The sequence below is a fragment of the Saccostrea cucullata genome, unplaced genomic scaffold (genome assembly GCF_032062105.1).
Source record: "Saccostrea cucullata isolate Sc308-1 unplaced genomic scaffold, CSIRO_AGI_Scuc_v1 ctg5860, whole genome shotgun sequence".
Classification (NCBI taxonomy): domain Eukaryota; kingdom Metazoa; phylum Mollusca; class Bivalvia; order Ostreida; family Ostreidae; genus Saccostrea; species Saccostrea cuccullata.
The window spans coordinates 1-16,628 of NW_026928710.1; the positions used below are offsets into that span (position 1 = coordinate 1).

The 16,628-nt window shown below is 33.9% G+C and overlaps 1 protein-coding gene across 1 annotated transcript; it reads right to left on the reverse strand.

Moving 5' to 3' along the window:
* Positions 1-13,988: 13,988 nt before the first annotated feature.
* Positions 13,989-15,865, reverse strand: LOC134278520 (uncharacterized). The gene is made up of 2 exons (XM_062760832.1): positions 15,841-15,865; positions 13,989-14,686 (listed from the first exon to the last, which is right to left on the reverse strand). Exon 2 carries the CDS (start codon positions 14,670-14,672, stop codon positions 13,989-13,991), a length of 684 nt encoding a protein of 227 aa, XP_062616816.1. The 5' UTR covers positions 14,673-14,686; positions 15,841-15,865.
* Positions 15,866-16,628: the final 763 nt, after the last annotated feature.

A 16,628-nucleotide genomic window follows, 5' to 3' on the forward strand; every position in this document is an offset into this window, starting at 1 on the left:
AGAACCACTGGGCCAATTTAAACCCAATTGCTACAAAGTATCCTTGGGTAAAGGGGATTCAAGTTTGTTCAAATGAAGGGCCATGCCCTTTGCCAAGGGTAGATAATTGTGAATTAGAGAAAAATTAATGGCATATTTTAAAAATCTTCTTCTCAAGAACCACTGGGCCAGGAAAGATGAAACTCATGTGGAATCATCCTCAGGTAGTGTAAATTCAAGTTTGTTAAAATCATGACCCCCGGGAATAGGGTGGGGCCAAAATAGCCGACCAAAGTTTTACATAGGAATATTTAGGAAAAATCTTCTTGTCAAGAACCATTGAGACAAGAAAGATGAAACTCATGTGGAATCATCTTCAGGTAGTGTAGATTCAAGTTTGTTCAAATCATGACCCCCGGGGGTAGGGTTGGGCCAAATGGCCGATAAAAGTTTTAAATAGGAATATCTAGGGAATTACCTTTTAAAATCTTCTTTTCAAGTACTTCAGAGCTTAGTGATATTTATAGGGAATCATCCTCAGGTATTGTAGATTCTAGTTTGTTCAAATCATGACCCAAAGGGGGGGGGTCAAAATTCAAGACCCCCCAGAAGGAAACTTTATATCCTTGTGTACATGTATTTTTATTTCCACTGGTTTCATATTGAACAGGTTCCAGCAGTGCAAGACCTATATTATAATTATTGTCTGTTGTAGATGCTGGCTCTATCAGTAAGCCAACATTCTCTCTATGGACAAGTTCCAGCAGTGGATGACCTTTCTGTCCTCTTAAGATTACCTCCAACACCTGGTGGACAGCCTTCTCCATGACGACCAGCCACTACAGACCCTTGTGCCCCCACCCCCCAACTAGAGTGCTATACATCTTCCTGCAAAACTAATGTAAGTCTTCCATTACTGCCTTATTGTACCACCACATTTGTCATCATGCATCTAACCAATAACATTCATAAATCTGTAACTCATTCAAAAATTCAAAAATATATATGCAGTATAATTAGTCCACTATTTTCAATATTGATCATGTTGATATTAAATTCAAGGGCTTTGACATATAATACAAAGTCACTGTGTGTCACAGAGTTAACAAGTAAATAGATATATACGAGGGGCATTTCAAAAGTTCTGGCAACTGTTTAATAAAAGATAAACCGTTTTACGGAAATTATTGGGTTTGATATCATTGGAAAGATCAGAAAAATAAACACGTATTGTGACGTCACTTTATAATTTTTATGACGTAATAATTCCGAAATGACGTCAGAATATAGAATGTTAAGCACACTGAAAAGTCGTGTTTTTATCCACAAGAGACGATCGTAAAAGTTCTGTCAAAGGCTTATTTGAAAAAATATTTCAAAGAAAATTTTAATTTGAAAAGAGGTAGAGTAGTACTATGATATTGTTTATCAGCAATTCCATTATTCATTGTATGGTTTGTTTACGAGCACGGTTTATGTCCGGTTATGCTGTCATCGACATTCATTTAAGATTTTTATTTACATGATACAGCTGGATTTTCGGTCTCTTATATAGCTCTCCATTGTTAGAAATGAAACATATCCTGTATTAAACTGAAGTATATTAATGCAGTTTTCATCAAATATATTTTGAGTAACAGGACTCTTACCGTTTACGAATAAAATGTACTAAATCTTGTCCCCGACTTGATTCTGTGCGTATTTTTTCATATAAATTCAACTTCGGTGCCCCAAAACTCACCACTGCTTTTGATTTTTGAATCCAAAAATGAATATTAGTTACTCAGACATGTAAAGTCTTATTTATTTTCCATGCATTAAAATTTGCGAATATGTGGAGGTACGGTGGGGTTACAACTGCGCCGCCGCCATTTTGGATTTTACGAGAAAATATTGGGCACACTAAACTTAACTTCTCTTGAGCCTTCATCGATCCCACAAATCTGGTTACACACCTGACGAACTTATGCTATCTAAGTTTGTAACACGATCGCCTTTTTTTCTTTGATTGTCAACTTTGTCTTTTTCTCACATTTAGGTCTCTTTTACGCAAAAGTTTGAGCGAGATTCGATAAAACCATGCTAATTTTGACACTCGCTAAAACCATTTCAGAACAAGAAGATCTCCAAAATAAAATACCATATGATAGATTGTAGACTATGTAAACATTCTACCAACTGGCATTTGCGTCCGTTAACTTGCGTCCAGTAATGAGCAAAAGTTGTCTTGAATATTTTAATTTGATCAAATTGTGTCTTTTGTTACGTCATTTTTATTGTCAGTATGCTAAACATTCTATATTCTGACGTCATTTTCGGAGTTATTACGTCATAAAAATTATAAAGTGACGTCACAATATGTGTATATTTTTCTGTTCTTTCCAATGATATCAAACTCAATAATATCTGTTAAACGGTTAATCTTTTATTAAACAGTTGCCAGAACTTTTGAAACGCCCCTCGTACAATGACTGTATTTCAGAGTTTGTTGACTCGGGTGGCAGAATAAGCCGTGGGGCCCACATCTAATCTGTTACAGTGTGGGTCATGCAGAGACTGGCTGGATGTGTCTTCTTTGACCTTTGACCTGATTTTGACAGGTGGGTGTATCAGCTGTAGGGTCTTGTGAATGTCTATAGAAATCAAACATGTCAAAGTACGTATGAAAATGGCAAAATTATTAATAGCAGTTTAGGATTTACAGTTTGGAAGTTTGTGTGTAATATGACTGAATGAGGATTGAAAGTTTTGCCCATCAAATATGTATATGTTGATTATTGACCTATTGTAGGCTTTACAGAGATGTGTAGATACAGAGGAGGACTTCCTGTCCAGCCCCATGGTCTGCTATCGTCAGCTTCTCTTTGCCGCCCTCAAATTCTGTCTGGCCGTGCTGACCTCATTGGGCGTAGAAAACCAGGACTGTGGCAATCAGGTGAATATCTACGACAGCTATCTTTTTCCCTCTTTCCCCACAGTCACACATTTTAATTCTTAGACACAGATATATACCATTTTCTATTTCTAACACAAAATCACGCATATATACCATTTCCCCGCAAACAATTTGCATTCTAATCACGCACTTTAAAAAAGTTCATTTAATTGTTAATTTAATCCCGAATTCCTTCTATCTCATATTTGCAAAAAACTCATCAAAGAAAAAAAAGTTATTTTTGTATTGAAGTATAGTGTCATAATATTATTTACACTAAAGAAACCTGTTCCACTCTAAAAGGTGCTTGCAGGGAAATGGTCAGTTTTCCACGGAATTCTGCGAGACAGACAGCCAAGTTTAAGTTTCCGTGCTTACGCACTGAATTAAAATTAAATGTCTATATCGTTATACTTGCTACACTACATCTAACAACATCCCATAGAGGGTCAGAGGTCAAATTCGGAACAACTCTAGACTATTTGCTTCGATAACGTCAAAAAATATCCGAGGATTTTGCCAGCGACAATTTGATTGGTTGATAGATTTTGACCTCGAACTATATCCTCTGTGGGATGTTGTTAGATGTTGGTGTAGCAAGTATGCGAGTGGATCCAACATCTAATTTTAATTAGATTGACATGTGCTCTACGTGAACTAGCTCTAACTACATCGGTTAACTGACTTGTGCTAACTCAAGAGGTAAATAGTAATACTGTTATGTTTATGCATTTGTGGAATCAGATTATGTTCATTATGTCATTCAGCTCACCTGAGCCGAAGGCTCAAGTGAGCTTTTCTGATCACATTTTGTCCAGCGTCGGTCTGTCCGTTTAGATGTCTGTCCGTCTGTCTGTCTGTATGTAAACTTTTCACATTTTCAAAATTCTTCTCAAGAACCGCTGCTAATTCCAACGAAACTTGGCACAAAGTATCCTTGGATGAAGGGGATTCAAGTTTGTTCAAATGAAGGGTCACGCCCTGATTCAAGAGAAGATGATTGGGAATTAATGAAAATTTAGTGGCTTATTTTAAAAATCTTCTTCTCAAGAACCACTGTGCCAGGAAAGATGAAACTCATGTGGAATCATCCTCAGGTAGTGTAAATTCAAGTTTGTTGAAATCATGACCCCTGGGTAGGGCGGGGCCAAAATGGCCGACCAAACTTTTACATAGAAATATAAAGGAAAATTCTTTAAAAATCTTCTTCTCAAGAATGACAAATCCATAATTCATCATATTTTTATGAAGGATGTCTAGGTAGTGTAGATTCAAGTTTGTTCAAATTGATCACCCCCGGGGTAGGGTGGGGCCAAAATGGCTGACCAAAGATTTTTAAAGATATATAGGAAAATTCTTTAAAAATTATTTTCTAAAAAATAGCAAATCCATGATTGGTCATGGGACTACTTTTGGATTTAAACTTTACAAAAAAGCTATTTTCTACTTTTTCCTACCTTTAGTGCTAGGCTAGTGGATGTGGCCCACTGGGCCTCTTGTAATGATAGTATTTTTTTTTCTAAAGTTTATTATAATAGTTAAGGGACTCCGACCCTCAGCTAGTTAGGACAACTCTTTCTAATTTATAACTTAATTCAAAAGTCTTAAAAATTATTTAGCTTGAAAATTAAATCAATTGCAACAATTTTCATTGTAACAGGAAAGGAGAAAATGTATGGCTGGACCGGGATCGAGTCCCGGACCCCTGTATCTCTAGTCAGGTGCTCTACCGACTGAACTATCCAGGCCGATATCCACGGCCTGAACCATTACATTCCTCCCTCCTTAAAGGTCTTTGGCCCTCCAAAGACCCCAACCCAGGCTCATCCCTGGCAGGTCTTTCACCTGTCAATTCCAGGGCATGGCACGGCACCAAATCTGTAACAGGAAAGGAGAAATGGATGGCTGGACCGGGGAATCGAACCCGGACCCCTGCGTCTCTAGTCAGGTGCTCAACCAACTGAGCTATCCAGGCCGATATCCACAGCCCAAACCATTACATCATTATATGCCTCTCAATGTGCTTCAAAGTTCTTCGCAAAGCTCCATAAATCACTTCTAATTTCATATCTTGTTAATAAACATTGGTATCTAAAAATGCTTTTTCTGGATAAAAATTTCTACTTTTAATTAGACCTTTCTGACTAGTTCAATGAACCTTGAAGCTATAACCTGCCTCACCAAAATCGTACACTACAAAGAGGAACAACTGCAGTACTTTGCCTGTATCCTTTATGAATGATCAAAGAGTGATAAAAGGCAACATAGAAGTTGAATGAAGCTAAATTATGATCTGGGCAACATAATTTTTTTTTTCTTTAAAGTTTGGCAACTTCTGCATATTTTTAAATATGTGGATAAATAAGGGATAATCAATGTTTTGTAGTCGAATATGGAATTTATTTCACGAGTGGGACAGGATTTTTGATATTTTCATGAGTGCAAAGCACGAGTGAAAATATCAAAAAATCCTGTCTCACGAGTGAAAATAATTCCATATTCAACTACAAAACATTGAATTTTCTGTTTATTACATTCTTTTAAAAAAATCTTTGGTTTTTCCTTTTTCTCTGTATTTTTGTAATAGTCTTAGACTCTTGACGTCATAGTTGAGCGGTTGAGAATGTCATAGCTATGTGAGGTGAAAAATTGGTAAACATGGATTTAGCAACATATTTTTGGTAATTTTGACAGTTTTATTCGTTGTCAGATTGGTTTATTCATTTCCATCTATCTTATATTAGGTCAAGGGAGATTTTCTTTACAGCAATCTTCATTATGGAAAGGGAAATTGAGAGTTTTCCCGCACTTCTCATATTCGTCACACTGTGACAGGATATCATTTTGATATCCTTTCACAGAGTGACAGGATATCATTTCTATATCCTTTCACAGTGTGACAGGATATCATTTTTATTCAATGAATAAATTACAGTATTTCACAGGTAAAAATGTAATAAATTAAAGCATTGAAAAGCTAGAACTAATAAACTTAAATCCTTTGACTCTGCTACAGTAGACATCAGTTGGAGAATTGTCTGTTTATGTTTGTGGCACCACCTGGAGTATTATCTTATTCACTGCGTTCCTGTCAATCAGCAGAAATCTATATAAACATACCAGAGTCAGACTCAGACATACACAACTCAGGAGGCTTCAAGGTTAGTCAGGCTCTTTGTATCTCATGTTTCTTATGTGGTACAAACGAGTTTTAATACCTTAGTTATGATAAATCTTTTTTCTCTTAGTGAAATGAGTTTTGTATGCATGGATATTTCTACCTCCAATTTTAGTTTATACCTTCTTAACAAGTGTGAGAATTTAAGAAAACAGGCACGACTGAGTCTAGGTGAATCCAAAATAATTAAGGCAAAATTTAAATTGTAAGGGGGCAAAAATAAAACTGAATGAAAATAATTTGGTGTACAATATTGAAATTGTTTATCTCGGTATGTACTTCCAGATAGTGATTTCTGATAAGTTAATCTTTAAATGTTTACAGATTTTACTGGGATTTCTCATTCATCATTTGGAGAATCTGATGCAGACTCTTTACCAGACATTCCCATATCAAAAAATAATACAGAAAAGTATATTTTTAATATACTTTTAATACATTCATTTTTGTACTTTCTTAAAATAATACAGAAAAAATATATTATTTTCCTATCACAAAAAATTCAGTATATCATTTTTGTATTTAAAATTTGACTTTGATTTGTACAGTGTATTATTTTTGTATTTTTTGGACTTAGATTATTTTCAGTGTATTATTTTTGTATTTTTTCAGGACTTAATTTTTTCCAGATGTATTTTTTCTGTATCAAATTTGAACTTAGTAATTTTACAGAAAAGTCTATACAGTTAGACTGTATCATTTCTGTATTAAATTTGGACTTCATAATTTTACAGACAGTTTGTCTGTATTATTTTTATATCAAATTTAGACTTAGTAATTTTACAGAGTTTGTCTGTATTATTTTTATATTAAATTTGGACTTGGTAATTTTTACAAAAAGACGGTCAGTATTTTTTGTCTCAAATTTGATTTTAGCACTTTTACAGAAAATTCCATATATTTGGTCTCTATTTCTTTTTGTTGTTGGGGGGGGGGTTAAATTTAGACATATTTTTTCTATTTACATTTGTCTTTATGAACTTTATAAATTTTAGAGAAATTCCTTGCAAAATGTCTGCTGCTTTTTTTTTTATAAGTTTATAGCATACCCGGTGCTTAGAAAATTTATATTATATATTTTTTTTTAGGAATCTTGGTATACGATTATCTAGAACTTAAATAATTAATTGGTACTAAAATTTATGTTAATCTCAATCAGTGGTAATCTAGAAACATTCCCATCTTGGGCATGAAGCTTTTACAGCGGGTTTACATTAACTTTTCAGTGGGTTTACATCTTTCACGTGTTTAGATCAATCACACAACAGGTGGTCTTCTAGGTTAACAAATGATTGCATCATACTACAATTCAGAAATTACGTGATTTACCTGTGCACATGGAAAGTCCCAACTAGCTATTACCATGCATACGATGTTTTCTTCAGATTTTAGTATATGTGCACATTTTCACTAAGAGAAGGAATCATATTCAAATTATAAAAAGTAATTTGTTTTTATTCAGATAAAATATCACTTTTACTTCAACTCTGTGTTTAATTTACTCTCAGTTAAAAAAAAAAACCATCCTGATTTTAATTAGTTAATAATTTACAAGTTAATTATGTTTGATCTTGGGCTAATTCTTGTATAATCAATGCAATCAAATGACAGTTTCTCAAGTTAAATCTTGACCCTGACAGCCTGAGGCATGTTAATTAGCCAGGTGGCTGTGTGCTTCGTTTAGCGTGAAGTGATTTCCTGTCGTGAATTCACACTTGGTTGCGTTATGTAAACAAGAGATTATCAGTATGCACTGAATAAACAGAACAGCTAAGGAATATTGCCTTCACTGGGAATATTTATTAATTTTTTGTTAGGAAAAAAAGAACACGGCGCCGAGAAAAGGGGGCATGGCTCTACACCTTGTTATTTTGCTTTAGATTTAACACTAAATTGATCCTTCTTCTAAAACTTTATGGTCTACTTTACAGGTCAACTTGTATAATTAAAAAAACAAAAACAAAACAATATGGCTGACCAGAAATCTTTCTCATCTGTAATCGGAAAATTTCTTAAAAACAAAAATAACGATTCATAAGAAATTATTCCTGAATAATTATTCCAAAGTAATGATCAAGGGTTTATTAAATTGATTCCATTTACTGATGATACTTTGCCATGTACCGTTAAAATAATTTTATTTTTCAAAATCGTCAATCTTCGTAAATAAGGAGCTATTTGATTGGTCAGATTTTAAAATTTTTCTTTGCTTTTCTCTGATTGGTTAACGGTAATTTACCCACGCCATTTTGAAAAATAGATCGACGAACCGAATTGAGAGAGTTGGTGATGTTTAGTAAGATTTAGCTAATATTCGCCGATGAAATTGGTAGAAAATAGATGTTTAGCTACAGCATGTTAGCATGGATCACATTTATAAACAAAGAAAAGCGAAAACGGAAGGAGGTTGGCGTTTTTCAAGCATCATGCCCTGGTTTTCCTGGTGTAAACAACGCCATATGTGGTAAGAATTTACATAAAATAGCACAGTAGTTTCAATTTTTAAAATGTGAAGTGTAGATTAATAAAGTTAATATACTTTTTATAACCAATTCATAGTAGGTCAAATTAAATGCAGATACATTGGACATGTTGGATTTGTGGCGAAAGAGAAGTTTCGTTATGCTACTTTCCATCTTGAATTGTATGGATAATTACGGGCTTTCAACATGTTCAATGGCAAATCAATATTATTTAAATGGACCAAAAATGATTTAAAACTTAATTTCACCCTATCCCTCAGGCCTAAACATGGAATAATAACATATTAAATCATCTTGGCATCCAACCATTTAAATTTTGAAAAGTGAGGTGGGGGGTGGGGGGGGGGGTAATCATTGCAACTAAGCTTCATGGATTTATGGTTTAGCATACTTATAATTATTTCAAAAATGACTTGAGAAGAAGGTGGTAAGAAAGATTTTTTTTGGCACAAACTAATTATGATGATCCATATTTCCCTTCCCCAATATCAGTTTAAGATTTCAAATCAAATGACCCCCCCCCCACCCCCACCCCAATTCCAATGAGGTGTATTGACAGTTTTATATTTTCATTTTTTAATGGTCTGTATTTCTACCTGTTCTGCAAAACATTTATCAGTATCATTACTTTTACAGTTTGAGTGCCTCTGCAGAGCCAAGAGAAGAAAAGCTGATTAGTTATAGAGGAATAGGACACCAACCCCACCTCCCACCCTACCCCTTGAAGCATTACAGGTGTGTAACATTGACAAATGACAATATCAGCTAATCATGTGAAGATATCTTTTTTGTGTGTGTCTGTGCATCTATTTTTGATATACCCCAGTGCATTTTGATATTCTATTTTGTAGTCTAAGATTATGCAGGACCTAGCAGGATGACAGTGAGAAAACTGGAGATGTATTTTTTCAATAAAGTAAAGTGCTGTGCAAAAGAAACCCCAAAGCAGAGAAGATCTAGACTTTTGAATTCATATCTCATTATAAATGTACAATTTTCAAAGACAATAAGATTGATAAAACATGACTTAGAAATGAGGACAATTGAAGAGTGAATACTGTATGTAAGACAGAAAAGATCAATATTATTGCACAAAAAGTAACTAAATCAGTAATCTAAAGTAAAACGATTTCTCTTTAAAATCTGATTGAAAGCTGCATTTAAGAAGGAAGAAGTTTTTCACCTTTTTTAGTACTTTTCTAGGCACTGCTTTGTATTATTTAAAGCTTTTTTATGTACTTTTTGTCTATCATTCTTGTACCTTTTTTGAACTCCTAAATGTATTTTTTTTTTTTGTATCTTTCAGAATGTATTATATTTAGATTTTTTGTTTTAAAAAATACAGAAATAATAGACTGATACAAAATTAATACATTTTGTATTATTTTCCTATTTTTTTTTCTAGGTGCTCCAAATAATACAGAAATAATAGACTGATACAAAATTAATACATTTTGTATTATATTCCTATTTTTTTTTTCAAGGTGCTCCAAATAATACAGAAATAATAGACTGATACAATTAATACATTATTATTTTACATTTTGTATAATACAGAAATTAGACTTACAAAATTAATACATTTTGTATTATTTTCCTATTTTTTTTTTCAAGGTGCTCCAAATAATACAGAAATAATAGACGGATACAAAATTAATACATTTTGTATTATTTTCCTATTTTTTTTCAAGGTTTTCCAAATAATACAGAAATAATAGACCGATACAAAATTAATACATTTTGTATTATTTTCCTATTTTTTTTTCAAGGTGCTCCAAATAATACAGAAATAATAGACTGATACAAAATTAATACATTTTATATTATTTTTGTATTTTTTAGTTCTTCTGTAAATTGTATTATTTTTGTACTTTGGATAAGGATTTAATACAGAAAAAATACATCAAGTGTATTATTTTTGTATTTTTACTGTAGAAATAAAGTATATTAAAAATATATTTTTTTGTGTTTCATTTCAAAGAAAGTGTATTATTTTTACTGAATTTGGAACCAAGATAAAAAGGGTTCCAAATTTGGTCATTAAAAATATACTTTTTTTGTATTTTTTTTGTATTATTTTAATCTATTATTTTTATATTTATTTTCGATATGGGAATTGACAAACAACTTATGATGGGGGTGACCAGTGAAGATATGACACTGAAACAGACAGCAAACTCTGCTATACATGACTCACACCTCCAAAAGGTACAGAAGATAGACCAGGTAGTGAAAGGACAGATATTCCAAATGTAGAGAAACAAGGGGCCCATGGGCCTTATAGGTCACCTGGGCATTATTCAACAACTTTCCAGTGATTGAATTTGATCTATGTTTTAAGCCAGATGCTATAGCATTTACAATTTGGTCATCATAACTATACACTTAGCAGTTCCTTAGTTTGGTTACCATAGACAGGTTAAGGGAAAAAAAATGCATTTCAACAAATCAGTAATATTCAGCAATAATGAGAGTGCAGCTACCACACATGAACCCTTGACTCTTAGGCCTTATACCATTGTACAATTTTTGGAAAGGCATTCATGATTTTCAAAAAAATTTGATTAATACCAAGGAGCACATTTCAAACAATTCATTCATTTTCAGTATATAAGTACACCCCCCACCCCCTCTATGGTACAAGTGACCGTGGGGCCTTGAAATTTACAAATCTTGAAGATTAGGGCCCTTGCTCATATTATAGGTAGTTTATCTGCTTAAAACCTAGGTGCAAAGAAGAAAATATTCAAAATTTAATGTTTTTTTTTCACTATACATGTATAATCAATATAGCCCCCCTAACACCAGAACCCCTGACCCTGGGGCCATAATGTTCACAATTTTGGTAGAGGCCCCTTTTGCTCATCATAACTATGTACTTAGTTAGTTTATATAAAATGTAGGAGGAGAAGAAGATTTTCAAAGAATTCTTGTTTTTTCCCCACATAATCAATAGAGCCCCGCCCTAACACCAGAACCCCTGACCCTGGGGCCATAAAATTCACAATTTTGGTAGAGGCCCTCTTGCTCATTATAACTATGTACTTAGTTTTTTTAAAACCTAGGAGCAAAGAAGAAGATTTTCAAAGAATTCATGTTTTTTCTCTATATAATCAATAGAGCCCCACCCTAACTCCAAAACCCCCTGACCCTGGGGCCATAAAATTCACAATTTTGGTAGAGGCACTCTTGCTCATTATAACTATGTACTCAATTAGTTTATTTTTAAATACCCGGGACCAAGAAAAAATTTTCAAAGAAATAATGCATTTTCACTATATACTTATTTAGCCCCTCCCTAGCACAAGTACCCCTGACCCCAGGGCCATGCATTTCAAAATTTTTGGTGAAGGACTAAATGCTGATTACAATCATGCAAACAGTACGTTTGACTGCTTGATGTCCAGAATAAAAAGTTTTTTAAAAATTGCATTAATTTTAGGGGTTTTGGCCCCCACCCCCAGGCCACGGGGGGTGGGGATATGAAATTCACAATTTTTGTTTGCCTTTACCAAAGGATGCTTTGTGCCAAATTTTTTGAAATTGGTTCAGTGGTTGCAGAAAGAAGCTAAAAATGTTCAAATGTTAACACGACGAACGACGCACGACGACAGATAAAACAGATGGCAATAGGTCACCTGAGTTTAATCTAAAAAGATGAACAAAAAATTATATAAAAAAAAAAAAAAAATTAATTCATATCTCTCTCACAGTCAACTTTTAAAAAAAGATGAATGATTCATCCCCCGGCCCCCTTTTTCAGTCCAACCACCACCGTAGTTGACCTTTCACCCACAGACAATTATTTCACCCAAAACCCTTTCCCCTGGCCCATTTTAAAGATATAATCTCCACCTTAAAAGTGGTTTATCTATCCTCCCATGGTTCACATTTATCTCATCCCTCCCATAACCATAAATAAAAAGTATACTTGTTTTGTTCATCCCTTTCCTCCAGCCAGCTTTAGATGATGAGATTAGATGATTAATGGATATTTGCTCATCCTATGGGACTTTAGAATGAGCAGATTTTATGCCATATGATAACAGTACAATTAATCCAAATGGCATTTTATAATACTGAATACTTTCAAATTGAGAAATACAATGTACTGTTATTGAGCTATGCTTAATTCATCACTTTATTATGAAAAATGTCTTTGGATTTACATGTATATAAACCATTTTTTGTTTAGGAATACTGTAAGTCCAGGACCCACTACAGCTTTGTGGAGGCCCTCATAAGGAGATAAGGACTACTGAGGTCAACACGGGGAGCAAAAACAAGCACAGGTGGCTCGCTATAGTGAAATGATTGTTGTCTATAAAATTTGATATGACTTTTTAATGCTAAGTTCTATTGACTATAATTATGGATTTATTGAGCTGATATTGCATGGAACTTGACCTTTTAATATCTGTTGAAATTATTTTTCCATGTAATTCAAAATGTATATGAATTAAAAATAAAATGAAAACATCTACGATGAAAAGTTTCTGAATCAGATATCTTGTGATTGTTTTGGGATTACATACACAGTCAAACCCTGCGTTATTTTGTGTCCAATGTGTCCAAGAAAAAATTCTAATAAAGTGTTTAATTATTTTATTTTAAGTAACATATAACTATAGATTAAAAGGATTTAGATTTATTTTAGATCAAAGGGCATATTAATCTAGTCCAGTATAATCAGAACTCCACAGTGTGCAGTGCATAATAGCTAGAGGGTCAAATTGAAAAAAATGTACAGAATAATATTTTTTCTTTGTCATGCTCACAAATGTACTGTGGTTTTATCAATTTTTTTTGAGCACCAATTTTTGAGGAATTTGTTGTTGAGCAGATCCACAAAATTCAATGTTTTTTCAATTGAGAAATACAATATTTATTTGTATAGGCAATGATTTAGTCCTCAAAATTGTGTATCCTTAAAAACGCTTTTTTACAAAATCCATGATGGCAACGAAAATTGATGAAATCACAGGAAATAGTATATTTTCATGAGATATTGAAAGTTTCTTCTAATGTTGGGTTTTTATTGAGCAGTCGTTTCAAAATTGTTTATGAATTATAATTTATATTTTATACCTTATTGATGATATTATTTTTTTAAATTATTTTACCCAAACATATGAACACGAGAAAGTGAACCTGAATCAAACTACATACATGTATTCTTGTGATTTTGGAAAAATATAGTCTCTCCCCCACAAATAAGTCATTATTTAAAATACAATGTTTTACATGTATTTGATTTTCTTCACTTTACCACTGGCCAACTCGGTCACAAAGAGGTTGTCTCTGGTGTCTACACATAAACCCCATGGTTTTGAACCCACATTATCAATGAAAGGAGGAAATGTCCATCCTGTTTAGGATGTGGATAAGTTGTTACCACTGTCTGCTGTAGGATCTACTCTGGCTGTTGTTGTGATGTCAACTGGATTAAATGATCCCTTGGTAGTAGAGGGATGACCAGTGTAACTAAAACGGAGTTTTCCTGCCTATTGACCACCACTACTGCACTGGATCCAAGGTCAGCGACACAGATATCCATGTTTTTATTCTCACTGATGTATTTACTGTATACGTAACCAGAGGAATACAGAGGTTTACCTTCACTATCAAACTGAATGGTTTGTTTTTCTGTGGAGCCAGAGTAACAGACAACTTTTGATTGTTTATCATCACTGACCATGGTAACCAGGAGGTCACCAGAGGAGGTACTACAGACATAATAAGGTTTCCATCCCTGAAGTCTGATCATTTCTTGTATCTGTGTAATTTTGACTTTGTTTACAGTTCTTGTATTAGGGTCGGTATAAACTAGATCACCACTCCTTGTTACAGCTATGTCACGTGGCTCATTCCCAGACTTGGTTTGGATTGACTTCAGTAGTTTGCCCTGGAGGTTGTAAAGTTTCATACTATTGTCAAACCCAAGTGTCCATATTTCATCATCATTGATACAAGTAACACTGTATAGGTTATACCCAGTGTCTATGGTGGTAATGATCTCTGGTTCATCAAGTAATGGTTTGACTGGAGGACAGGGTACAGCTTCTGATGCCTTCATTGTGTAGCCACGTTCGTTCATTGTAATGGATAATACTGACAGAGAACCAAACATTTTATGGAGCTGTTCTGTGTTGATCTGATGGGGGAATAACTTGGTAATGACACATTGACTTTAGGAGGTAAACTTCTGAATTCAGCATTTCTAGATTTGTACCCAGAGGTTAGGGAGACATCATTGGAGTCCAGTATTTTCCTCCGAAATGTATGCTTTTTTTTTTCATCAGAAGTAATCTGTTTGATTCCTTTTTCATGTTTATTTAGAGCAGTCAGGTGTTTAGTTTTCATCTCATTAATTTCAGATTTCTGTTTGTTGACAATGATGTTAATTTCTCTGTGCCAGTTTCTCCTTGTTTGGTGACAGCTGATGTCAGTTTCTCAAAGCTTTCCAATTTACTTTTTCAGAGTGTAATTTATGAAATTTCTTCATAAGTAGGTAATATTCTTTTTTCTAGTTCTTTCAATTTTAAAAATTTCTTTCATAAAGCTTGGTTTCTGCAAGATATCTTTTAATTCATGACCATGATGTTTACCCGAGGAGATGCAGGTAGAACAGACAGGAATGTCACATTTCTTACAGTAAAGTTCACAATGTTTCTCGGTGTGGTTTGGACATTTTGAATAGTTAAGGTTAGGAGTAGTAGTTCTGTGTTTGTATGGAACAACTTTGTGTCTTTTAGATGAATCAGACAGATGCTCCCCTACACAAGCCTTACACAGGTTAATCTGACAAAGTTCACAATGACTTGTAATGCAGCTGTTTGACACAGGTCACAGAGGAGGAGTACTTGAGCTCTGTCCAGGGGGGCCATCACTGGGGGCTTAATTGGGGACTGACTACAGAAATATTAAACAATTTTGAATAAATACAATATATGAGTTGTTTTGTTAGAGAAATTGTTAGACAGTGTAGGTTTAGAAATAACAGGAAGGATCTATTTGTAGCGTATTGGCGTGTTGGCATGTAAACTTTTCTTATTTTTGATTTAAAAAATCAGGAAAAAAATTTAGATAACAGTCAAAACAGTTCATGTAGTTAATAAATATAATTTATCTAATCTATCTAAAGTTGCCCTCTCATGCAATTTATCTTATGTATTATACGTACTATTGTACTAGACTTGAGATCAATAATGATATCTGGAAATGTTTTGCAGCAAGTTAAATTTCTTAATATAATATAGCCTCACCTCTAATCCAACATGGCCTCCCTGATAATCCCTAGACATTAGAATTCACTTCCTGGTCTTTGTTCTAATATTTACCTGTTACCAGGTCACATGATTTAAATACCTCAGCTACCTAAATATCAACCTAAGAGAGTACGACTAAAATAAAATTAAGGGGTGTTTTTAACAATAGTTATCGTATATGGTCTTTAAACCCATGAAAATGAACTTTAGAGTCATCCTGTCTATTTTTTTTCCAGTTTTGTATATATCCATCATATTTTTGTCTATACGAAAAGTCTTTAAAAATATTTTCTCCCTTAATTTTGTAGACGTTTATTATGATATGAACTATACACGTGTACCTTGTATTTTCAGATCAGGTTTTTCTAAGTTTTAACGACGGGTGACTTCATGCAACAGTGGTGTAGCATCGTTTTTGAAAGTGGGAGGGGGGAGCAGCTAGAGAATTTTTTTTTACTCACCTGCAAAAGTTGACGAGCAAAAAAAAAAGTTTGCCCAAAGTAAGAAATCATATTTCGGGGGGGGGGGGGGGGGGCTTTTTCTCAGTGTCAACTACTTTCCGTACCATTTCTAATGCTTCATTTTTGGTACATAACTTAAAAAGTCTAAAAGGGGGAGGCAACAACCAGGTTTTCAATTAACATTTCCTATAGTAACAGCAAGGTTGGGAAAAAAAGTGGTGGGGGTGCCCCCCTGCCCCCCCCCCCGTTCCTACGCCCATGTACAATTAGAGATATGCTAAAATTGCGATAAAATAAACTCTCAAAGCAGACATTTTCTTTTAA